A 25,837-nucleotide genomic window follows, 5' to 3' on the forward strand; every position below is an offset into this window, starting at 1 on the left:
GCTGTTCATCCCAGTCCTTGAAGACAATATAATGGCATTAACAAAGTTCATAAACTCGCATCATACTTTATTGAAATGATGATGAAAGGGTTATCAGTCATATTTCTGACCTTGACTAAGACTTTGAAAGATATCGATCAGTGATGTCGTTATTCAATTGTGGTTACATGGCATGTGGTGGTGTCGACCAAGGACTAAAAGTAGTCCCTTTTTAATCGCCGCCAAACCAGTGCGATGCTTCCAAAATGAAACAATGACATTCGAAGTCTCAAGGCTGAAGTTACGAAAAAATAATAACGTTTAAAAGGAATAAAATGATAGCATTCACAGAATAAAAGAATGAAAGACTGTGAGACGGATGGCTGAAGTTCAGCATTTTTACATAAATGAAGAAACATCATTTAATTTCTTTGGCCAAGGCTCTGATTACAATTGCATATCTACATAGAATACAACAAAAATGATGAATACAAATAAGATGAGTTACATAATAATAGAAGCAGCACGTCAAAAACTTTTCTGTTATCCTATCTTTAGATAATTAGAGTTTTGCTGGTTTAATTGTAATCATAAGAGAAATTACAAATTAAACCAAGAGAATCATTCTTCCACCTCTGAATGGTAATTAATATCATGAGTACCAAGTGCATCAGTGACGAGACCGATAAATCTGATGACAACTAAGGTTGCTGTCCATTTGAATGGGAAAACATTTCCCACTGGGCTGTGCACTCATTTAATTCCAGAGATCACATATTGAAGCAGAGTTTCAAACGATCTTCCAATTGTAGTGTAGATCAATTATTTCTCATGTAAAATAAGAAACTGGGCACAGGGATATTCGCACAAAAATGCTGGGGGATCAATATCATCAGTATTTATAGCAGGGATTGCCATATCTATGTCTTCAGCAGAAAAAGGAATGCTGCACCAAAAAAATTGAAGGCTAAGAGAGGGGGTCAAAGCTACCCTTGTTTCCAATATATTATAGGTCCTACAAAGAACTACAAAGAACTGATATTGCTGAAAGCAAAGTACCTCATATCATCGTCCAACAAGAAAGAATTAGTTGTCAAACTCTGATTGTCCATGCTCACAATTTCCCTCATTTGATTAACTACCTGTTCACCATATGTAGTTCAGAACTCCAAGGAGACTACCACAACATAAAAGTACTTTAATCAATTCAAAACACAACTTGCCTCGTTGGACACACTCTGGGTTGCATACTTGTCGTCCCAGTACATAGTGCAGATTCGATAAATTTGCCTCACTGTTAATGCCTGTTAGAGTGAACTAGAAATAGGTTAACCCTTCTATAAACAGTATTATTTTCAACAAAAAAGTACAAAAGAGAATATTGCATCAGTGATGCAGGTAAAATAATCAGATATACACGACACAACAAATAGAAGAATAATGAATGACACCTAATTAGGGGCAACTTCCTCCCAACACAGCATTGACAATCCAACTATTACCCAGGTATTGTTATATACGTCTGGCCAAAAAGACACGACATATTTCCTTGAAAGAAACTAATAATTTAAGAAATAAATGTATCAATTATATTGGAGCAAATATTGACTTTCACATATAGCTATTTTATACCGACATTTCTTCATCTAACTTCGAAAGAATTTTCACTTCAGTCAAATTATTGAATCAATGAAAAACAAAACTAGACACAAGAACCCCCGGGTCATGGTCACAAATTTCTTAATTGCAGGCTCAATTTCTCAGGCATATTCACGAAACAGCAGAACTTAAAATCATTCGAGACGAAAAACTATTCAGTATAAACGTGTGATAAAAGAGATGTTCATTTAGAACAATATAATGTTTATAATACCGGACAAAGATCCTGCCGAATTTCTTCCAAAGATTTTTTTCTCTTCTGATGTATTACCTGTACAATTAAAACAAATGAAAATAAATATAGCATATCAGTGCTATTTGAGAAAAAAGTACAACTATGGTAGTGCTTGTACCAGAAACCCAACAGCTTGCCTTATATAGTTCAGTTCGTGCCAGGATGTTCCTGCATACTAAATTCCAGAAGTACCTAGTTAAACCTTAGAAATAAAATCATGAAGTAATAGCAAGCTCACTTTACCTCCTCCTTTGCATTAACTATCCATTTCTCCAGTTCTGCAAGCCCAGACTTTACATATTCACCATTTGAGAAATTACAACATTCACGTCGCAACAGAAGGCTGAAAGATATTATGGGCAAATTCAATTAAAAATTAGAGAACTGAACTACAGAAAGCAATTCAATAAACAAAGCAAATTACTGATTTGAGGCAACAGAAAAACTTAATCTAGTAAATAGGGGGTTTTACCTATTGAAGAGTGTAATGTTGATGAAGGAAAAAACCTGAGTAACTAGCTTGCGGATGAAAAAGGATGGTACCTGAACACACAGCCTTTGGTAAGGAAAGACTAAGGGAAACAAATAGATCACATTGAATGGTTGATACCTATTGAAACAAACAGCTAAATGCATAACCATGAATTATAACTGCTCATCTATTTTCTAATAGAAATGAGAATTTTATTAAGTATGTTCTCAATATAAAGTGAGTAAAAAAAGCTCTTTAGGTTTCAAAGAATTACAATATTTCAGTTTGCCACATCAAAGCTTTAACTCAAGTTGGCATAACTAAAAAACAGGAAACAATTAAGATATCATAGTGTGTAAAACTTACACATCCCCATTTCATGCAATTTTTACTGAAACATGATTAATTTTTTAGACAAGTAAAGCATTTATAAACATGGAAAAGTAATATATAAAAAGAGAACAACAAAATCTCCAGATAAATATTTTAGACAAGTAAAGCATTTATAAACATGGAAAAGTAATATACAAAGAGAGAACAACAAAATCTCCAGAACTAAGGATGAGGCAGCAACAACAAAAGGAACAAGAAGCATTCATTACCAATCTCTTCAAATACAAGAGACACCCAACTAAAAAGACCTTTAGAAAAACACCGCATAGCCAGATAAACTACTCAATCCCAAAAGATAAGTTGAAGATTGTCAATATTTTGGAAACCAAACTGGTTATTAGACGGGTAAGAGCACCAGTTCAATGTTAAATGAGCTAACTGTGATTGAACCAGTAAAATAAACAATATTTTTCAAATTTACAACATAATATATTAAAAAATGATCAATAAAATACAACATAATCACAACATTAAAAATTAAAAAACACTTTTAAATGCTAAAACTTATATGTTATAACACTAACATTCAAAACTCACACAAAGTAAAATTAAATATGACAATATTTAAGTTCAACAATATCCATTAGCAATAATATAACATCTACAAATAGAAAGTAATTCATATAACTACCAGTCATTATAACATAGCACTCATTGAGGTTGACTTCATATTAAAACATGTTATAGACATTTCTAAAATGAAACCAGTATTTTGAAGAACTACTTAAACTGGTGGAGCCACCAGTTTGCCCGAATGAAGACTGGTTTTACCAGTTCTTGTTCCATTCTTTAACGTAACAACTTTGTGGTTCCTTTGAACAGGATGGTAGGCAAATTCCCAGTTGGTTCAGTTTGGTTTTGATAACCAAGGTTCAAATAAGGAAACCGTTACATCTCTTGTCTCATTGACCAAACAAATGCTTACAAAGACTGGACTGGAAAAAATAGCGCAGATCAGATAGTGACAAACAAATTAATAAATATCATACATGATTTACACGCATTCTGCTCATGAGTGAATCCAAAAATTTGATGATGTTGTCCCATTGAGCAACAGGTGATTGCAGAGGAAGCCCACCAGGAGATTTAGATGATTTTCCACCTAGCATCCGACCGGTTTTAGGTGCCTAAAAAGTATCATATACAATAAGAAACATGATTACGCAAAGTATCATTATTAAAGCTTGACAGAAACAAAAGCACTTTCCCACTTAGTGAGATTTGAGGACATGAATCATACAACACTTTATGTTCTACCATAAATAAAGTCCACAGAAACTGGCACTTGTATAGTGATGCTATAACATTCATTTTTTGCTATAAATATATATATATATATATATATATATATATATATATATATATATATATATATATATATATATATATATATATATATATATATATATATATATATATATATATATATATATAGCAGCTGTCCAAAGTAAACAATCTCCAAGGCAGTAACATCATCAATGCAAATAATGGGTGAAATTGGTTATCACTAGGCTAAACAAAGGCATCTCTCCCAGTCTCAACCATTCCAAAGGTTGTTTCAATTCTCCCGTTTCAATACATCACAATAGCCACAAGAAAAGAAGTTAACCATCAAAATCAAAGTGTTTCCTTGAACAAGCAAATAAAACACCCTTCAATAAACAAAATTGTTTCTTTGTACAAGAAAAGTAGCCACAAGAAGTTAACCATCAAAGTGAACTTTGTTTCCTTGTGAAAGCAAAGAAGAACAACTCTTCAATTATCAGAAATGTTTATTTGCATTGTTCTATAAACTCTAATCCTAAATATGGAACTTAAATTGCAACTAAAGTAATGAAATAAAGTCAAACAGCCATTATGCAATGATGCTAAACAGAAGAAAATAATAGATTGAAAAAAAGTGCAAACATGAAGTGTATGAAGCAAAGTCTAAATCAATGCAAAGCATATAATAGATTTCATTAGTTTGGACTTCATCATGTCCGTACTTCATAACATTAAAAAATAGTGGTGTGGAGAAGCCTGTGCCGGCTACAAGGATTACTGTAGCAAAGCAGTTTAGTGTCAGCTGTCATGGACCAAATGGCAGTTGTAGCAGTGCTATAGTGCTGCTGTGTTGATTCCAAAGAAAAACTCTGAACTAGGGCGTTTTGGGGTGGGCTACTTTTTGGGACTTCAATTTCAAGAAAAAGAAAAATTAGAACTGTATAGTAGAGATATTTTGATGACTTGAATTTAGAAGATGATGATAAATAATTTCCATTCAAGGAATCTTGTATTTGACTTATGTTGGGATTTACCAGTATGCTTTAAGACACTCATGGCTTTTCAATAATTTTGAGGAACTTTTATCATTTTTTAGATTTTAAAGGTAGAGTATACATAATATAAACTATATAAAAATTTTAAGACTAGCGGGTACAGCACAATAACACATTCAGGGCTGGGCACCTCGAACTATTATCCAGGATTTAAAACTTAATAGTACAATATAACCAAGAATAAAACAACAACGATGCACAAAATATTACTCGGCAAGTTTAGTGAAACATTGCTTGAATCCCCAAAAATATCAGTTAGGACCACCTGAATACATGATGCCAGAAGTGGAGAAAGCTCCTTTTTCAAATTATCACGTATAAGGCCAAAAATCTTCTCTACACAAGCAGTAAGCTGTTGTTTAAAAAGAATAGCTGGATATCTTGCTTCCACATGTACTGTACTATCTTCATATCCAATAAGCTTCAATGGAGACCTCAGCTTCTGAAAAATGGCATCAAATCAAACTGAATAAAGAGGTAGATAAAGAAAGCAGGTGCTCGGAGACCACCAGCTAGAGTGAAATGCAAAATCTGAAGGGAAAACAAAAACATGGCGACAAAGCCAAATAAATCAACAGATAAAAACATTGCAACAGTCAACACAACCTTTAAATGAATCCAGTGATTGCTATTTATATAATTCAAAGAATAATCAGTGATTGTATGTTGAAGATTTATAAACATTTATAAACAATGAAAAATAGGTTGTTCTCAACTTTCTGCATTGTTGAGCTTTCTCTTAGCACCCGATAAGCAAAGCTTGTTAAAAGAGGAATCTTTAGAAGAAAGAAAATGCCAGGAATAAGGGTTTGAAAAGTGTTGATAAGGTTGAAGATAGTACAATACTACACGATCATTCAATGACTCTGTTCTGCAAAGAATCATGGCACAAGACCAGTACTGGGACGGACATTAGCAGAATCATGGCCCAAGACCAGTACTTGGAAGAAAACTGGTAGTAGGTAGTGTTCTAAAGCAAAATGATAATTCAGTTTGACAAGTGTCCATGTTCAGAGCAGTTCGGAAAACAAGTTCAAGTGGAACTTTAGAGATTTAATAAAAAACCATTGATGTATCTTCACCTAACTGTCTGAGATTTTGGGAAAGTTGGTTAATGACATGGGGTATACTTGAACTATGGAAGGAATTAAAAATTATTTTACTGAGTAATATTTTCATTACCTCTATTTGTAAATCAAACTCTCTAGAATAAGGAAATAAAATATTGTTAAATAAATAGGAAGATTCAAAAAATAATTTTCTCCTCATTACTATGGAAATATTGAAGATATTCTTATCCTAATAATATTAATCCTCTATTTACAATAGGTTTTTCAGATTATTGTTCAGTGGCTGAGAGGAGGTAGCAATGTAAATAGGGGGTAAAACTATGAGCAGCACTTACAGAGTGCACCATGCCTTATTTTATTCAATGCAGCACAGAGTACTATGTGGAATGCTAACCGTACAACTTCTGCCAATCTAGACATTGGAATTTATAATCTCAATAAATCTCTTTTTACGCTTCTTATTGCAGGCAAAAAGAAGTCCCACACTGGCTGCCAAACAATTGAAGTGTGGTTGATATTAACATGGTATTAAGTTTTAAAATGGAATCTTTTTTTATCAGCCTATGACATCAAAGCCATATGGCCCATTTTGAGGTGATCTCCATGGTTGTCATTGTAACTAACATGCATTGTCTAGTCTGGCAGGCTTTAGTGGATGCTGAAATTACTTACAAAAATATGCTTAAAAGATCGATAAAAGAAAACAGCCACTACATCCAAACATTAATAATTTATGAGTTCATAACACAATAGATTATTAAAATTTATAATATTATTCAAATGTTTGAACCAAGTCAATCATCACCAATAAAATACAAGAAAATTTATGATGCACAAGTGAGGGAGAAAAATCTGATATCAGTGTACAAACTTGACTTGATAACTCACATGTCCTATTCGGCTGGTCAAGCCAGATGATCTGGCGTAACGTTGAGCCGTGGCTGTTAAAAACCCATTTGAATGCAAGTTCCTTTGCAAGAGGCATAGAAGTGCAGATGTATTGGACAGCCAATATGGCAAGACAGTGTCATCATCTCTAACCTGAAATAGATGACACTCCACTCCAATGAATAAATCTCACTGAAAACTACAGAAGCAAGCTACAATCCAAATACAGTACTGTTACCTTTAGGACATCATTAATTCCATCCACAATGTAATCAAATATGGCCGTGCGCTCAGATTCAAAGGCATGCCAATGATGAAGACATTTGTATATGATACAAGCTGCCAGAGGTTTACCATTTTTGAACCCCAAATCCTCTTTAATACACCTAGAGAGGAGTTCATTGTTATCCTGCACAACATATAGTATCAATAAGCCTACAGGGCACACTGTAGAGTGAATCCTAGCTGCTTTTTCCTTGTGGTAACAAACAATTACAGTATTGTGGACAAGCCAAGAAAGAAACAGCCAATCAGTCCCAATCCCAGTAGATTAAACCAACAAGTTTAAGCTGAACAAGGAAATTGTCAACGGACAATGACAATAGTTGCAGTTATGATGTGCCCCGGCCCGCTTCACCTTCTTGCTAAATTAAAAAAATAAGCAATGGCAATCTCTCTCCCTGATTGCCACGTCCGAGAATTTAGAAATAAATATTACATGAGTATACTGTATACAGAGTAGTTCTTAACTGCTTTCTTTAGAGTAGTTTGTTACAAGTTAGTTATATTGTGTACAGCTATCTTTTAAAGCAACCATCTGAAATTCGAAAACAAGAGGCTGAAGCACAAATAATACCTGGAGCCTCTCTGCCGTTAGTTTTGATCTACGAGGGTCTGAGAAACTTCCATGTGTAAAAGGGGAAATAAGTTTTGTAGGTGTGGGCGATTCCTGCATCAAATTGGAGCCAATGAAAAACAACTATAATTGTGCTCAGTAATAATTTTCAACAGAAGCCAATAATGCAGCATCTTACAAATATGGGCTTTTGCTCAGTGCGGGGAGCTATTGCATTTGAGTGTTTCTGTTTCACAAAGCAAATTAAATAGATATGTCACAATGCCCCAATCAAATTTTTTTGCAACATTTGAAACATTTATATACTGGCTATAGGGGAAACGGAAACCCAAAGATACAATTTCTGTAAATGATAATTGATATCAACATCAATTTGCATGAGGAAACTTACTTCTGAAAATGACTTTGTTAAACCTCGATGGTTACTCTTAGGAGATACAGTTAAGGCTTTCTGACGAAGCACATGATTTTCATCCTCTAAAGTAAATAGCTTTTCCTGGAGGCTATATTAAAATTAAATACAAGTAGGAAAATCAGAATTATAAACAAATATAAGTAAACTACTGCACAATATTAAATTTTTAACAAGAATCAAACTCTAATAAAGGAAAGAAAAATCCATTGAAAGGGGAAGACAAGATCCAGCAACTTTGGCACCTGAATTAAATCAATCTGCAAAATAGGAGAAATGAAAGCAGAACAGGCACCTTTTCACATCTTGCCCAAGTTGAGAACACTTGTTTTCAAACTCCCTCATTTTCTGAATGGTTTTGTCTTGGTCTTTCCGAGCACTAACAAGCTCAAGCTCCAAAGCCATGCTCTTCTTTTCAAAAGCATCCAGTGAACCCTACACATATCAGATAAGCAATCTATATAACATAATTTATTAGACAAATCACACACACAAAAAAAAGTGAGGCATGAAAATGTCATTACCCATTTGTTTTAAAAGCATATACTATTAAACGAATGGAACTCATATGTAACACATTACTTCAAGCAAGAGCCCTGTGAGATTTTAGCATACACAGGTCACAAACAGACAACACCTCATGCTGAAACTGGAATTAATACATCATTCAGAAGAATGGAGACTGGAGACAAAGACCACATATCCCATATGTTTAATTTGTTGGGAAAAACATTTAAATGGTTATGTAGATAACGAGAGTACCAACACAGCATCCGGGTGGGGAACTTATAGAAACCGGGTCAGAAACTCATAAACATGAAAGAAAACTCAAACAAACGAAACTGAGAATTTGGTATACAGATTTCAGAATTATTACAGAAACACATTTGGCACTTCGAGGGTCCAGAAACCTCCCACTGTTCACTAATTTTCTTTTCACCCCCTCAAAACCTCAAAACACACCTAGACATACAAGCTTCCCAACTACAAAACTACTTACAAATTTTACAGCTCTTTTAATTAAAAGAAACTGTATTTTCCTTTTCCCTTGTTTCTTCTTTAATAGACCTTTGTAAAAGGAGGTGGATGTATCCTAACAGGAACAATCCAATCTGAATGCAAATTAATCAAGAAGGAAAAAGAAAACTACAAAAATTTGTAGCAGAACCCAATTCATGCCCTATTTTGAACACGTTTTCGTTTACGTAGAACAGATGTTAAAGTAGATACGAACCAAACAAAAAATATTATAATAGGCTGCATGAAGATGTTGCAGCCAGGAAAAGCATGTACCATCCAACTAGTTTTCTACTACTAAGTAAAAAGACTTACCATAAAAAAATAAAAAATAAAAACTGTTTTCCCTTAATCCATGTTCAACACATAAGCCTAAAACCTGAAGACAAACCATGTAAAACCACCTTTTTCACAATCAATGAACCCAAAAGTCAAGTGGAACATTTCATCCTACATTGTCCCATGCGAGACATGAGACGTAAAACCAAAACAATTCCACGCACTTTGGCTTTAAATTAAAAAATCCAAACTCAATGTTTACCCACGTTGTTTACCCAGCCAAATCATACTACAAACTGTCTATTCAAATATTTAATTTGTCTTGTCAGGTGCGCTCTTTACCAGTAACCCATCTTCAAATTTCAAATCAATCCCACCTCTTCGATACCCATTCTTAATTTCTGCAATTTATGACACGAGCCTGCACTAGAGAAGTGAATAGGTTACCACATATTTTGGGGACTTTTATTCTAGCCCTCATCAGTCTTTGGGTAGATTATGCAAATTTCAAATTTCAAATCAATCCCACCTCTTCGATACCCATTCTTAATTTCTGCAATTTATGACACGAGCCTGCACTAGAGAAGTGAATAGGTTACCACATATTTTGGGGACTTTTATTCTAGCCCTCATCAGTCTTTGGGTAGATTATGCAAATTTTCTAAATATGTCAAGCCAAAATCTTATTAGAAGCTTATTAAGTTCAAAAGTTTAGGCTTGAATGTCATCCCAAAAGCCTTTTGGACCTATCAGATTATAACAATATTGTTATATTAAATTTTTACTACAATTTGGAATTATATACGTAATAGTCTATTTAAAGACTTAAAGACGACCGGCCTATAAATAAGATTAATCAGCTTAGGTATGCATGTCACCTTATTTAATAGGTTTTACTAAAACTAAATAGAGCTTTTTAATAGGCTTTCTGGCCAAGCAACGCCTCAAAACAAGATTTATATAAGGTAAACAGGTCTTAGGCCTTTTAATTGGGGTAACAGGCCTAGCTCGGGCCCTGTAAAGCATAGCGCATCCAATATGTACCCCAAATTTGCATACATCATGCCAATTAAAAGGATAGCTTCTTGCAGTTAAACAATGAAGAGTAAATTTGTAATGTAATTCAAGCTAGCTTCAGGATGCAGAAATAGAAAATCTTGCCATATAAATTGAATGGTAAGAATAATTGAAGCACCTTTAATTGAGCATTTTCCTTTCGCACTTCATCCATTGCAACTAGCTCTCTTTCTAAAGAAGATTTTTCCTTTAGTGATAACTGCAACTGATTTTCCAAAACTGCATTTCTGTTGCACTCATTAATTGTTGCAAGTTTAGCAGCATCTAATTCAAGATTCAGAGCCTCCACCATCTGCTGTAATTTGAAAATCTCAACATGCTTAACCTCTTCATTAGAAATCTGCATGACAATGAAGAAAACAATATCATAAGTTTCCTAAATCTCATCTCTATAAATCAAACTTCATATTTAATGTAATCGAATGAACTGATGGTCATACATACTATTTGTCTAAAATCCACATATCACAAATTAAATTAAATGGCAGAAATTTAAAAACATAACCAATAATTTATAGTAAAAACTGACAATCCAGTATAAGGACACTTGTATATTTTCATTAAAGAAATTATTATTAGTTATAAAGATAAAGCAACAAAAAGACGGATGAAAAGAAATTCCAATACCAGAAAATAAAAGCAAGAAATACACAAATCAGGATTGAAAACATGAATTATTAATTTAATTTTTGAATTGTGAATCATATTTGCCTCAAATCATAAGACAGAAACAATGAAAAATAGTTTAAAATATATCATTTAGTGTTAAATCTCGTAATTTAAAACTATGACAACAATTTAGCCATTAATGAAAAACCCTTAACACAATAACCAGCTGCACTCAGACGAAAATTTACTGCATGTCCCAACTAAATGCGAGTTCATCCAGAGAACAATACACAGTGTGGACATTCCACTTTATGTGTAATCTATTAAGCGTGCTAGTAGCACAAACTTTCCAACATATACTATACAATTACCTGAAATTTATTAGAAACACGACATTTCAAGTGAGACTTGTAAACCAGAAAGTGAAACGCATTATACTACAAGTTACAACAAATTTCATCGATTGGAAAGGAGGTATAAGGACATGTTGGAAAGGGAAGGGAGCATTAAACTCAGCTGCTAGCATGTCTTGCAATCTATTATTAAGAACAATACCATGTTCTGCTTAGCATTCTTCTTTCCCACATAGAAGCGACATAAAAATACTGCATGAAACCCTTGAATCAGTAAAAGAAAAATGTATAGCCAAAGTGGACATGGAGTGAAGGTAATTGTTTGAAGCCTCCCGTTTCAAACAAATGAGGGAGGGTAACTAGTATACAAAATTCCAGAGAGGGATGCAAACACATAAACAAAAGAATCAAATAAATTGTATTTACCACCACTCACTTCAGTTCCCTTTAGAAAAATATAAGATAGACATTCATATGAATGCATCCTTGTATGTCATGTGCACAGCAAAGGAACATATTATATCTGTACAATACATTATATAGAGATGGACCTAGAGCCATATATTGAAAATACAGCCAACACTCCCCCTCAATTTGGTGCATATGATGTGATGCACCAATGTTACAAATATAATCAATTATATGACAACGCAATGATGTGGTGAAGACATCTGTCAACTGATCATTAGAGTTAACAAAATGAGAAGTAATGTCTCTAGATATAATCTTTTCATGAATGAAGTGACAATCCATCTTAGCATGATTGGTTCTCTCGAAAGGCAGCTTTGCAATCACAAACGAGCAAAATCCCCTTACTTAGAATACTAATAACAACATTCCAATGTCCTATACATGTCGACCTTAGAAAATAACTTACCACAGTGACCACAAAAAAGATGTAAGGATGAGTGCCTCTGAGGTAGTTTAGTCTCCTAATGGAAATTACAATTCCATTGTCAGCTTGTGCTTCCCCAATTCCCAACCCAAGAAGTATCTAAGTTTGTCAAGGTCTTTTGTCTAAAAAAGATGTTATTTCTAAAAAGACATGAGAAATGTACCTATAAAAAATTTCATCAACAAAGGGTCTTTGGAAACTATTTAAGACCATACAAAAACTTGCAAAGATGACATACCAGACCAAAAAACTCTCTTGAACAACAAAACTAGGATGTTGCAAATTTCATCCAGCCAATTAGGCACGACAATGAGAGGATGCCGGAAATTAGAAAGAAACATGGTTTTTTGAAGGAAAAAATGGCACCGGTGGACATCCCTCCGAAGAGCAATGATTTCAAACTAGGCTATGATACCATGTATAAATATATGATAGATAATCTTATGAATGAATCTTTGTGTGTCATGAGCAAAACAAAGATACAAACCACAGATATGCCATGAGAATAATTATTAGCAAATGAGACAACAATACCAATGTATGTAGCAGAAACAATAGTACACTACAAAATCTCAAATCATTTGACTCCCAAAATAAAAAACATATTCATGACATTAGCAGAAGGAAAACTTAATAGAATGTGATGCAGCAACAAAACATCATGTCACAAAATACTTATCCGTATGCATGAACCAAATCTGAACACATCCACACCAAAACATCTCTTCTTTTTTGGATGTAATACCCTAATTTTTTTCTCAAGATGCAAACGCCATGTAAGCTCTTCCAATTGTTTCTCAAGTTTATTCTTAGCTAAACGCAGGGCTCCAGCTTCATTAGCCTCCTAAAAAAGATAATTAAAAAAATTAAGGTAGTGAGAACAACTTCTAATGCATTTTACCCTCCCATGGATAAAAGAAAGAAACCCTTACTTGCTTAAGTCTACGAAGCTCTCTTTTTGCTTGTCTGCATCGCCAAAGGCATTGTATTGCTACAATTGAATTTTGATGTTTTAGGAATGCAGATCGAACCTTGCACATCCTCCAATAGGCCTATGTATGGAAGTTACACATTATAAACAAAATACAACATAACCAATTGAAAGGGAACAATAGAAAGAAAATAATGCATTATCATATATAAACATGCATAATTACACACAAGCATAATTCAATGCTGGAAACATAATATACAAAATTAAAACTCATTCAAATGAAGAACATGCAATTGCTTTGACATTTTAAAGGTCATGTTACTACTCCACCTCTTTTGTAAAATACCTGAACGTAAGTGGCAGCTTTGTGCTCCTTTCTATGCAAGAACCTTTGTCGGGTTGTGAAACCACGAACATTGGATTGTACAATAATAGCACAATAACCCAATTTCACATAAGCATGTCTCATCAAACACATACGGGTGTATTTTTGGATGGAAATAGCTGCTGCTGTCTCCCGCTTAGAAGCATATATCTTTCGGCTAATGCAACCTTGTAAGAACAAAAGCTGACAACTAATTATAAAAATGGCAACCAATACATTTACTGATAAGATTCCTCTAAAGTGAGGTGTACTTTGAAGAAAAAGTGTACCTATAACCATTGATTAGAAAATCAACTCTTGAGATCATGAACCAACTCATGGACATGTAAAAAAATAATAAAGATATGAAAACCACCACCGTTGATTTTCTATTTAATATTCATAGATTTTCTATTTAATATTCATAAAAGACATGGTGATAGCTGTTGCTGCTGCACCTTCCTCACTTTAGAGGACCTAACATCCTACAAACATTTTACAGATTTTAAATTACATGACATATGCCTGCAATAAATACTATCATTGAGTTCACGAAGTTTGAGACTAGCCAATGGCCAATGCAATACAAATCAAGCGTTATTTTAAGCTGGAAAGGAATGCATTATGCTCCATAAGAAATAACATCTGAGAAACATTTTAGTTAAACATAAACAAAGCTGACCTCTGCAGCATGCTTGAAGAGAAAGTGTAGCAGCACGAATTGAGATGAAATCCCTGCGAGCAATAAACATTCGCAGTTGACGCTGAATACATTTTGCAGCATTGTCCAAAACTTCTGCACGTCTAGAGTCTAAAATGCAAATTTGACCGGCCCTGAGAAATACTTTGGTCCTACCTAACTGAACAGTAACAAAGATTAAAAAGTAATTAAAGAATGACCAACATAAATTTATTTGAGCTTCAAACCCAGAGCTGCACAACGACAGTATGCACAGTCCCAAAGAAGCACACCTGAAAATTCTCAAGCTTTAACTTTTGCAATATTTTCAGAGTTACAGCTTTATCATCGTAACTGTCAGCACAAAAATTGTAACCAAACATTGATGAGAAGTGAAAAAATTACCTAGTAAGAAACTTGAATTGCTGCAATTGCATTCACATAATTAAAATTGCATGTATACTAATACAAACAATCCAATAGTGAGAGATAATAGATATAACGATGAAAAGGAAAAATAAAAAATTTAAATAAGATGTAAAATCAACTTGCTTTTAGTTTCTCAATTGGTTCAGTAAAACTACCAATAAAATTGGACATATCACCACCAACATTTTTATAACCAGACCAAGTTCTCTATTTCAAGCACATAATAGAGCAAGCCCACGATATGGCCAAGTTAATAACTAGACAAAATTTTGAACCAATTGTTAACCAAACAAACCAGCCAATCTAGGAAAAATTAGCAGAAGTAATCCCAGTTTTATGGGAGTAATTTAAAGCTTCTCATCACTTTAAAAAATGAAATTAGTAAAGAACCATGTAAGTATACAGTTAAACTGAGTCAATCCATAAAATTAAAAAATAAAATCACCTTCCATCCATAAATTCGGGAGCTATTAATCCAAAGCGATCTACAAACTCTGAGTAAATCCTTCGAGTGGGGTAACCTGCCAGACTTATTCTAACAGCCTCAAGGACACCCTAAATAAAATACAGTAATGGAAGAAATGTTAATAAATGTGACCATACTAGGAAGTAAATTTAGACAAGACAAAACAAGATAATTATGGCAGCCTTGTCAGTATGAAAAACTGAATCAAACCCACTGCAATTTTTGTATGCATGAAAGCATGTAGATGCAATTTCAAATCAGACACTTCAGCAGATTGAGGGATGGAAGGGATGAGATTCGAGTTTCCATGAGAAATTATTAAACAGATTGCAAGAAAGGTCAGGGTTCACTGCAAGAAAGTTCAGATCCCATCATAAAGAACTTTCAAGAGAGAAATAAACTAATAATGGAGTTCTTCATTTCAATCGACCCACTGAAAACCTAATGCTTTGGGAGCATTTATACCGGCCGCCTTCATTGGTACAGCTATACTAACGATGATAACAGACTTAACAAACTATGAGAAACTGAGAATATTTTGTTTATTAACAGTGATAACTGTAATATTTTGCCTATAATCTAATAAGTGTGATTGAAAACCTTTCAAATTTGAGTAGGAAAAAAAACTATATCAAGTTTAATCAGGCAGACTTAGAGAAGATCTTTGGGAAATTCAACGCACTAACACGCAAAAGATATTCACCACCTTGAAAAGGAAAAACCATAAAAGTAACTTGATCTTGTACCCTACAGTAACATTGGTAAAAACAACTCCTTTGACTGAGTCATTACTAAACAGAAGGAAACAAATTCAATAATTGGCATACTGGCAATATGTTTCTCTACGACTTTAGGTGAACAACAAATAGTAAAGAAGTTCAAACATTTAACTACTGACCCCACAACGTAATTGGTGTATGACACTAGTATTCTCAAACTTTTGTGGTCGATTCAAAGAACTTGGCTTGACACAACGAATGTAATGAGGTTCTGTTGTGTTAAGTGTTTCCATGAGTGCTTGCAGTTGTTGCTGAAGTCCCCATCCACCAATGTCACATACAGGAAAAGAAACAGAAAAGGATCAACATCACAAAATTAATGTCCAAATAATTAATCACAGTATTTGTTCATAATAATGATTCCCCTTAAATTCAGTAACTCACAAAAGCAAATAGATAATCACACCTTAAATCTGGAAGCCACAGAAGAAAACTTGTATGATGACCTTGAAGATTCCTCTGTTAGCAAAGGAAAAAGAGCCGACACGAATGGCAACTTTGAAGAGGATAATAGATTACAATGTTCTAACACTACATAATCACGATTTTTGTCTAAGAACGTCTCTGTATGGTAGGTGACCTGCATAAAAGTATTAGATAATAGACCACCAAGATAATTCATTTTCAAAACAAGATAAAGAACTGAAACCTTAAATTACCTTTCCAGCATAATGAGAAAGGGTAAAATCTGTTTCTGAAAACTTCTCCTTTTCTAACCTAGGGTGTGACAGGAAGTGTTTAAACAACTTGGTAGAGAATGTTTCATGCGTTGATTTTGGAAACATGCTGAAAGTAGACAAATGCAGGATTAAAGATAATTTGCAAGTGGGTAACACATAATTATAGACCAATTTGGGTTAAAAAAAAATCAAATTATACCAAGCTTCATCTAACAGAGCAATGACCCCAATGGGTTTCTGCAAAAGAATGCATCAAGTACATGAGAAACTGAAATCAAGAGAGAAAAAAAAATGATTCGTACATAACTATGTGAATGCAACAGAAATTAATTCCCAAATGTTGCTACACAGTTTTCATTTGATATAATTAAATTATGTGAACCCTAATATGCAGATCTTACCAACTAGTCCCAAAAGAACCCAATCCAATACTTATTCCCAACATTATGTCAAAATCATATATATGTTAGATTCAAACATTAGACCAAAAGCATAGAATAAGACAAAAAGGAATTGATATAATGTGGTCTAGTTAAGTAGTTGTTTTCTGTTTCAGAGAACTAATCTACTTATCACCTGTGTCCTAGGGCTGATTGGCATATGTTGTAACTGACAAGTTATTCAGGCTTACCACTTTAGTAGCATAGGTACTTCTGATTCTCTGTAAATAAAGACTAGTCATTTTAATTCAGTTTTTTCTCTCATCAATAAAATTGGAATTCTTCTCTTTTCATGATTGGTGAATCAATTTCCAATATTTTGTAATGCAAATTCTATTCAAATTCAGTATTGCAGCCCACAGAAATAAAGTGACAAAATACATAGCTTATTCACAATACTTTATCCATCAATGTCATAGAAAAAATATTATCCTTGCATCATATTACGCATTAAACAATCAATGGTGCATGAGAACATAGAATCAGAAAACCTCAATCAAAAGAAATGATTTAGCAAAAACCTTTTCAATCAAATCTAAAACATCTTGGTTGTCTATAAATTCAATGTAGCTCCAGTTAATTTCTTCTTTGGTGTATTCCTCCTGCTCCATCTTGAAAACATGCTGGAAGAAATTACAAGCAGCAAACAAGTTAAAATAAAATTTTTAAAAATAAAAGAAACTAACATTTGCATTAAGACACCAAGGCATTGCTTTTGGATAAATAATTGAGTAGCTTCTAATTAGCCAACTAGTATGTTTAACAAAAAAACAAGCTACTAAAGGTGTTTCATTTGAAGCTTTTTCAAAATATTTATACACTTAAAATCTCAAATTTCATAAGTAGAAGACTCTTTTGGCCAATTGCGTATAGGATATGATAGGACACGTGATCCTATTTTGGTTTTAGAATTGTTTGGCACACCAACAAAATATTATTACATTATCCTACAATATATGACAGTCTATGCATTACTGCATACAATCTGTGGGCCAACCCAGCCCAAAATGTAGAGCTGTCCCATAAAATTGTTGAACCTTACAATGGATCAAAATTGACAACACGGCCCACTCAGGCCCAACCTGTCGGGCTGCCTATCAGTCCATCCATCTTACTCAACCTTACAGTCCTGTCCAGCCCAGCCCAACTCTCTCTGTCACTCATTCTCGCTCAGCCTTCCTCTCCTCCTCACTCAATGCTCCCTCTTACTTAGTCAAACTCACTCACCCTCTCATCTCATTTGAAAACCAATAACACTAACAAAGCTACTGCACATCCACTCCGCTGTATACCACCACCACAACAACATTCCACAATGATAATGATGAGTGACCTTCTTCCACAAGCAATGATCTGCTGCAAGGGACGACCTTCCCTCCACCCTGTGACAGGCTCCACGTGCAGCCTCTGCAAAGACAGGCTCCCCTTGTTTGCAACTTCCTTCTTCCATTATCTTTCGGTTGTCTAAACCTACTTTTTTAAATGTAAGTGGATTGATCCCTTTAACCCTGGGCGGGGAGACTAGGATAGACCTTTTTCTGTTTTTTCAGGTTGACCCTGCGACCTTAGCCAGACAAATCAAACTAGTCTGTATTGACAACCCAGGTACACACACTCATTTATTCATAGAAAATTTGCAAATTAATATATATTACTAATTAACATTTTTAAAACTAAATTAAATAAATACTATTATAACATTTATCATATATAGATACAGATGTTTCTTTTTCATCTTTTGCTTAAAATTTTATTAAAATCTCAAATGTTCACTTTGTTATTTATCTTAGTTATTTTCTTACACAAATTTTCCGAATTTAATAAAACAAAACTAAGTATAAAATTTAAAAAGAATATTAAAGATATCTTTTTTATGATTTCTATAACTTCAAAAAGAATAAAAAGATATGAAAAGATATAATATTATATCAAATTAATTTTTTTTAAATACTGTGAAATTATGATGAAAGAGCAATATTGTCATACACACATGTATATTTTTTTCATATCACAATATACTTTGATCCACCTTAAACATAACATAGAGTAACATATATATTATTTGGTGCGCATCAACATTGAAATAGTTTACGAGTTTGTCACACACTCTTATTCTATCATACTCGCAATTAACTATTACATCCTATCATATTTTATCTCATCCAGAGGACCAAACAAGACCCCATAAAAGTAGCATACGACTCATGTTGCAAGATATTGGATGACTTTGTTTGTTCTTATTTTTAAACAAGTACTTTGTTTAACAAAATAAGCAGAACACCTACTTTTTATGTGTTTGTCTAATCTGTCTACTTTTAAAATAAGTTGTTTTCGGCTTTTTAAATAAGCAAATCCTATCTATTTCTAAAAAAGTGATTATTTCAAAAGAAAATATTTTAGAAACACTCATTTTTTCCAATACTATCCCTTTTAGTGTCTAAAAATGTTACCTTTTATTGTTCCCTTAATCAATACCCTCATTCCCAATCAATATATGAGCGTACTCAATTTTTCTATGAAATATACCATACTAAAAATAATGATGATGATAATAATAATAATAATAATAATTTATGCATTCAGTTTTTAATTTTTAATTATGTATACACTCTCATTCTTTCATCCATATTATATATATATATATATATCAACTGGTTGATTGATGATCATACCAAAAACATTCAGCTTTTGACTCTAGCTTTTCAGCTTTGAACTAATTATACCAAACAAAACCACTAACTTCGATAAAAGAAATTTGCATACCTGATTAAAATGTTGCTGAAGCTTTTCATTTGCAAAATTGATGCAGAATTGCTCAAAACTGTTGAAATGAATATAATAGGATCAACCACAAGAATGAAACCAAAAAACTTACAAATTAAAATAAAAGCAGCAGAAAATACAATTTAATAATAAAAACTCAACAGGGAAAATAAACCAACAATAGATGGTACAACAATTCATTTTTTCTATCAATGGAAATGCGAAAATTTACAAGAATGCTATATACAAGTGGCAAAGTATTCACAAATCACTAAAATGATATTCACAAATCATTTTTTCTACCAAGATATATTTCAACAATTCAAATGCACAGTTAACCCACTCACTTCAACTTTCCACTGTGCATATAACCTCAAAAAAATAAAATATACCCTAAGAGATATTTAATTCACAACAAATTACCTATTATCCTTAAAACATTCAAAACCATAAATATCCAAAACTCCTATTTGCATCTGGGAATTGATATCTTGGCCCACGGAACTATTGATCTTATCAACAAGCCTGATAGAGTAACAAATAATTAGTATTCACCCTAATATGCTCATGATAAAAATATGTTTATCAATTCTGCATTGAAGGCAAGCATACCAATCAAATAAACGAGCATAGACAGTTTTTGCCAAAGCATCCCGACCAGCAACAGCAGCATTACAATCAAGAGCTTTGACAATATTTCCTTCTCGGGTTTGTATTGAACGCGTACATAATGTTGCAAGAAGTAGGTCCAAATCACACCTAGATATGGAAAATTTGTAGACATTCCATTAAGTTTAACGAAAAGGACAAAAAGTGAAAACTTACATTAAATCATGTCTAGTCATTACATGTTAAGGAAAATATATAAGTAACCAATCATCCATCTCATTTTGTTATTTTTTTATCTTTTTTCACAAAGATACAAGATAACTCCACAAGTAGCAGCAACCTGTTCAGACAGAAATCCAATCTCTCACAGGCTAGAGAAACCAAATTAATCTAAAGCTTTGTCTCCTTCTCTGACGTACAAATTCTGAAGACTTAATAATACTACCTATCTTAGCAAAGTCAATACTCAACAGTAGTTGAAAACTGTATTCACTAACACCTTGGCATTTCATAATCACTGTTGCACTAATGAGCAATCGTAAAAAACTTTATTACCCCTTAATTTCCCTGTCTGTTCACGCACCCTACATAGTCATATTATCAAAATCTTACTTGTAGAAATATCATGAACATTTAAAAAATAAATTAACTTGAAAGCCAAATGCAAATGTAGTTATCTAAGCCGAGTAAAATAATTCATGTAAGTTGAATAATGTTCCTAACAAAAATCACCTACCTGAAAAGATTGGCAGCCATCTGCAAATGAAATCTTGATTTATCATCTTTTAGTACTGATGAGTCATGCTCTTTACCAGGAGAAAATTCAATGTTTCCCAAATGTAAAATTGCAGCCAAGGTGCAAAATATGGCTTCCTGACAATAAAAACAAAGGATAACTGTAAGGGTAGCATATCAACAAAACTAATCAAGATAGAAACGAAGAAAGCAAACACTAGTCGGTAGCATCATCAAACCTGATCCTCATGACTTATGCCAACAATATCCATTGCTCTTCTCGTTTTCATGTACTCTTCAGCACTGTTTATGCCATCTAATTCATAGACTTTACTTTGATTCAAATAGTGGAAGTGACGTGGATGTCCCAACTTATACTTCTCTACATCCTAAAAATAAGGCATTCCAATAAAAAAAGTATAACAATAACATGATATACTGAAAACAGTAGCCCGCACATGCACAATGCAAAATGTTGCTGTACGCTGGATATTACACCTAAATATATAATTGAATAAAGACTTCACAATGGACTGCATACCCTTTCAGATGCACACAACTGATAAAAGCAGTGATAATTTCGTTCTGGATCTGTTATCTGTACTACTCGTGATCTTTCTAGCAAGTAAGTTCTAATTGCAGCACCAGATATTCTACCATTTGAATCAAATTGAATTTCAACAAACTTCCCAAAACGGCTGCATTCAGGAAAATAGAAATAATGAGGCAATGACCAAGAAAATTTTGAATAAAAGAATATTTGACGTCCTAAACTACTGTTTCATTAAAATGTAAAACCCTGTTAAAACATCCATAACATAGAGCCTGATTATTCATCATATGCACATAATTAAAAATATAATATTATCTCACAAAACTGACAAACTTACGTAGTATTCTTCCACTTTACGCACTTAAACCTCAGACTTTATCTCAAATATGAATATCACAATTCCTAAATGTAGTCCTTCTGAATCTAATTCTCAGGAAATACACAAGGAAAAAAATTCTATGATGTCACAGAATTCTCTTCTCACTTGTATATTTTTAGATTTTACACAACAATGGTGCAGTCTGTGGGTGTAAACAAGTCAAACTGAGCAGAGCCAAGAACTAGACGCAACTTAAGAAAAAATTGTGGCTCAAGCTTGGCTTATTTATTTAAATGAGCCTTATTAAGAGCTGGACTTGTTTAAGAATAATAAAACTTGGATTTGGCATTTTTTTAACTCGTTTATGACATAAATATTTAACCTGCGAAAACCTACTTTCAATTACTTTTAACTTATCAGTTTATTAAGCAGAACATTTAGTGCTAGATAATAATCTAAATACAAAATGTACTAACATGTGGTATGATATTGTCAAAATCAAATCTATGTAATTATAATTTGTTTATGATAGACACTCACATGAACTATTCATAATGTTAGTTTATCTATACCTCAAGTGCATTCTCCATTCACTATGCTAGTAAAGTCGAGTCTTTAAATAACTGCCATTCCATGAAATGGCAATTTTTAGGTACAAACTATGTTTCTAATAAGTCAACAATGGTTTGGATGGATGGACAGTAGATTAAATAGACAAGATTTGTCTTCAAATAGCATTCTTTAGGAGATTAAAAGATAAGAAAATATCAAAAGACAAGAAAAATTATAGGCTTATTTCTTAAATCAAAGTGGAAAGTGAAAAATTAGAGATTGGCAGAAGGTGTATATACAAACTATAAAGAACCAAGTTTACCTTGAATTGTCATTCCTAACAGTCCTTGCATTGCCAAATGCCTCTAAGAGTGGATTCGACTGAATCAAGAAAAAATGTTCAATCAGCATTCCTTATTGATGACTAAATGGAAGGGAAGGTATAAGTAAAATAATTCTCAAATTCATGATCAATGGACTTAAGAGTTAGCCTACTTCAAGAACTTGTTGTTCAACTGTTCTGTCATCACCAGCAGCACGCCCACCAACAAAGGTAAGATATTGCATAATCAATTTTGTAGTCTCTGTTTTCCCTGCACCACTTTCACCACTAACCAAGATAGATTGGCTTTGACCTCCATTCATCATAGCTCTATATCATGCCGAACAAAAAACTCACTACTCGCAACATGAAAAGGCAAGGAGTAAATATGACCAAAAAAAAGGAAGTAATGGGCAAGACCAAATACGTACTAACCTATAAGAAGCATCAGCAACAGCATATACATGTGGACTAAGCTCACCAAATGGAGTTCCCTTATACTGCTCCATCATATGAATATCATACAGATGAGGAAGCTTTGTGAATGGATTAACAGCTATTAAAATGCTCCCTGTATAAGTCTAAGAGAGAAAAACAAGTCACTGGAAAAAGCATAAAATAGTACACAATGCAATGTAAAGGATAGGCATAATAGTCCTTGCAAAATATATATAAATATATGTGTGTGGGTGTGTCTGCACGAATATTGATCAATAAATTTATAAACATATCAAGTAAATGCTAATTTTTCATCAGTATTGGCTACTTGAACAAGCACTGCACCTCCAATATACTACTGTAAAAGCCCTCAAACGAAAACACTGATTATTTACCTTCATACATTAAAATATGGTGGCAACAAAGCCCACGTCAGCTTATCATAAATATTTATGTTCAAATACCAGCAGATTGGGAAGTGGCTAGGGACAATAGTTGCATACCCAAATGCAATTTTGACAGTAATAATGAGAGTTTGATTGTCATGAATGGTCAATGTAAGAAATGTTATACTATTTCTCAATAAAAAATCATCATTGGGGGGTGAATGTTAAAAGAGTTATTTTAAAGGTATGACATATCAGTGCTAAAAATGTTAGTTATTGGGAAAGATGGCAAACTTATCATATGTGACAGTTTGCAATTGAATGATCGTGTGCGAGTGTACAAATTACTTACCATACGCAGCAATACGTGATTAGATGACAATGTAAAAAAATTTACACTCAAGGCGTTTCAATTAAAATCTAACGAAAAATCCTACATTGATAGCATTGTACAGAAAATTGAATATCATTTCACTAATATGGTAATCCCCTAATGCCAACTCGGCTCACCAAAAGCCATTGGACCTTTTCAATTTCACACAGCGCAATAACACAACTACGAACTCATGCTCATCTCGTCATTAAACATATAAAGATTAAGAACACGAAAACAAAAAAATAAATAAAAAAATAACCCCTAACTGTCCATCTTCTTACGAATAAATCACTTCACTAAAACTCACATAGATATCATTTAGCGCATATCTCCTGCGGAGATTGTACAACACTCCTGGCTCATTCAAGTAAGCCAACCTCGTCATATCTTCCACTCCACCATGCTCATCTTCGTCCGCGTCCCTGGGAAACACGTTCTGCGAAAGAGCAATAACCTGCAGCAACAACAACACACCTCCCAAATTCATCATCCAAATTATGCACCGGCATTCACAATGGCAAGAAGAATAAATTAGACAGAAACAAAACCCTCACCTTATTGCCAGAAGCAGTGGCAACGGTAACATTGTTTCCTGAAGATTCGACTACTTCAGCTGGAATCCACGCCAAATCCCTGTCGTGAACCCAAACCTTAGTGCCATGGCGCAGACTCATGATTGGTTCCTGCAAAGGGGAAAAATAAGTGGAAAGTGAAACCCTAGAGAAGGTGGAGAGTGAGAGGTAGTACTTACAGGCATGAGGTTGAGGTAGTTCTCTTCTGTTCTGCTGAAAAGTGTGGTTCCCGCCCTATGGGGTGAGGACTATGAGTCAAAAATGGCGAAACTGTACGCTATTTATATCGTATTCGACACGTCACCACCGTACACAGTTTGGGCTTGTAGTTTTCTTCCTCTTTTAACTCGCGGTTTCGCTTTACCGTATCATCCGCTTCTTTCTTTTAGATATATTTCCCATGGCTGCACCAAATTACGTTACAGTTTTAAATTAGATCGATTCTTATTATGATCTCACAAGTAACTTCCATTTTTTTAAGCATTAATGATATTTATTTTCCCATGATCATGTTTTTCCACAATTTGAATTCCATATCTTAACTTTCACAATTTCTGTTATAATTTAACCTTTGTAAAATTATTATTTTCACAGTCCTGATTTTTTTAAATTAATAATAATATACAATGCGGAAAAATACAATCGTAAACCATAACACATGATTGTTTATTTATTTTTATGATACTCACCTTCAAATTTTACGAACAATGTGTTTCTTACTAATTTACAATATACTTTTACGACTTTTTATACATTGCTATAGCTTACCCCTCAAAGCTTAATATATGTATTTAAATCGACTGTAAAAAAATCAAAGATACCTTTGACATACGATTGCGATATATATATATATATATATATATATATATATATATATATATATATATATATATATATATTTAAATTGTTCATTCTAACATGTTTTA

General features: G+C 33.4%; 1 protein-coding gene across 2 annotated transcripts; it reads right to left on the reverse strand.

Moving 5' to 3' along the window:
- Positions 1-347: 347 nt before the first annotated feature.
- On the reverse strand, positions 348-25,273 carry LOC114163206 (myosin-15-like). Of its 2 annotated transcripts, XM_028047368.1 has the most exons (41): positions 25,091-25,273; positions 24,894-25,022; positions 24,647-24,793; positions 23,575-23,720; positions 23,313-23,469; positions 23,140-23,198; positions 21,935-22,091; positions 21,633-21,782; positions 21,395-21,531; positions 20,662-20,808; positions 20,473-20,574; positions 20,050-20,107; positions 17,808-17,909; positions 17,046-17,083; positions 16,826-16,952; positions 16,573-16,746; positions 16,286-16,417; positions 15,367-15,476; positions 14,786-14,846; positions 14,496-14,673; positions 13,796-14,001; positions 13,448-13,567; positions 13,261-13,359; positions 12,498-12,552; positions 11,823-11,872; positions 10,777-10,998; positions 8,581-8,720; positions 8,265-8,376; positions 8,052-8,099; positions 7,874-7,966; positions 7,256-7,426; positions 7,018-7,170; positions 5,325-5,501; positions 3,728-3,865; positions 2,346-2,416; positions 2,117-2,216; positions 1,992-2,048; positions 1,853-1,909; positions 1,203-1,283; positions 1,039-1,121; positions 348-925 (listed from the first exon to the last, which is right to left on the reverse strand). In XM_028047368.1, the coding sequence occupies exons 1-41, from the start codon at positions 25,094-25,096 to the stop codon at positions 802-804; spliced, it is 4,674 nt and encodes a 1,557-aa protein (XP_027903169.1). In that variant the 5' UTR covers positions 25,097-25,273; the 3' UTR covers positions 348-801. The 2 variants fall into 2 exon arrangements, with proteins under 2 accessions (XP_027903169.1, XP_027903170.1); XM_028047369.1 differs by lacking the exons at positions 11,823-11,872; positions 12,498-12,552 and having other exon boundaries at positions 349-925; positions 25,091-25,272.
- Between the last annotated feature and the right edge of the window lie 564 nt (positions 25,274-25,837).

The sequence above is a fragment of the Vigna unguiculata genome, chromosome 9 (assembly GCF_004118075.2).
Source record: "Vigna unguiculata cultivar IT97K-499-35 chromosome 9, ASM411807v1, whole genome shotgun sequence".
NCBI classification, from domain to species: domain Eukaryota; kingdom Viridiplantae; phylum Streptophyta; class Magnoliopsida; order Fabales; family Fabaceae; genus Vigna; species Vigna unguiculata.

Excerpts from the sequence above, each read along its gene's own strand:
- LOC114163206 (XM_028047368.1), bottom strand. Across the intron at positions 16,747-16,825 it reads TTTCTCATTATGCTGGAAAG|GTCACCTACCATACAGAGAC; the intron begins GTAATTTAAGGT and ends ACTTTTATGCAG. Across the intron at positions 15,477-16,285 it reads TACACCAATTACGTTGTGGG|GGTGTCCTTGAGGCTGTTAG; the intron begins GTCAGTAGTTAA and ends TATTTTATTTAG.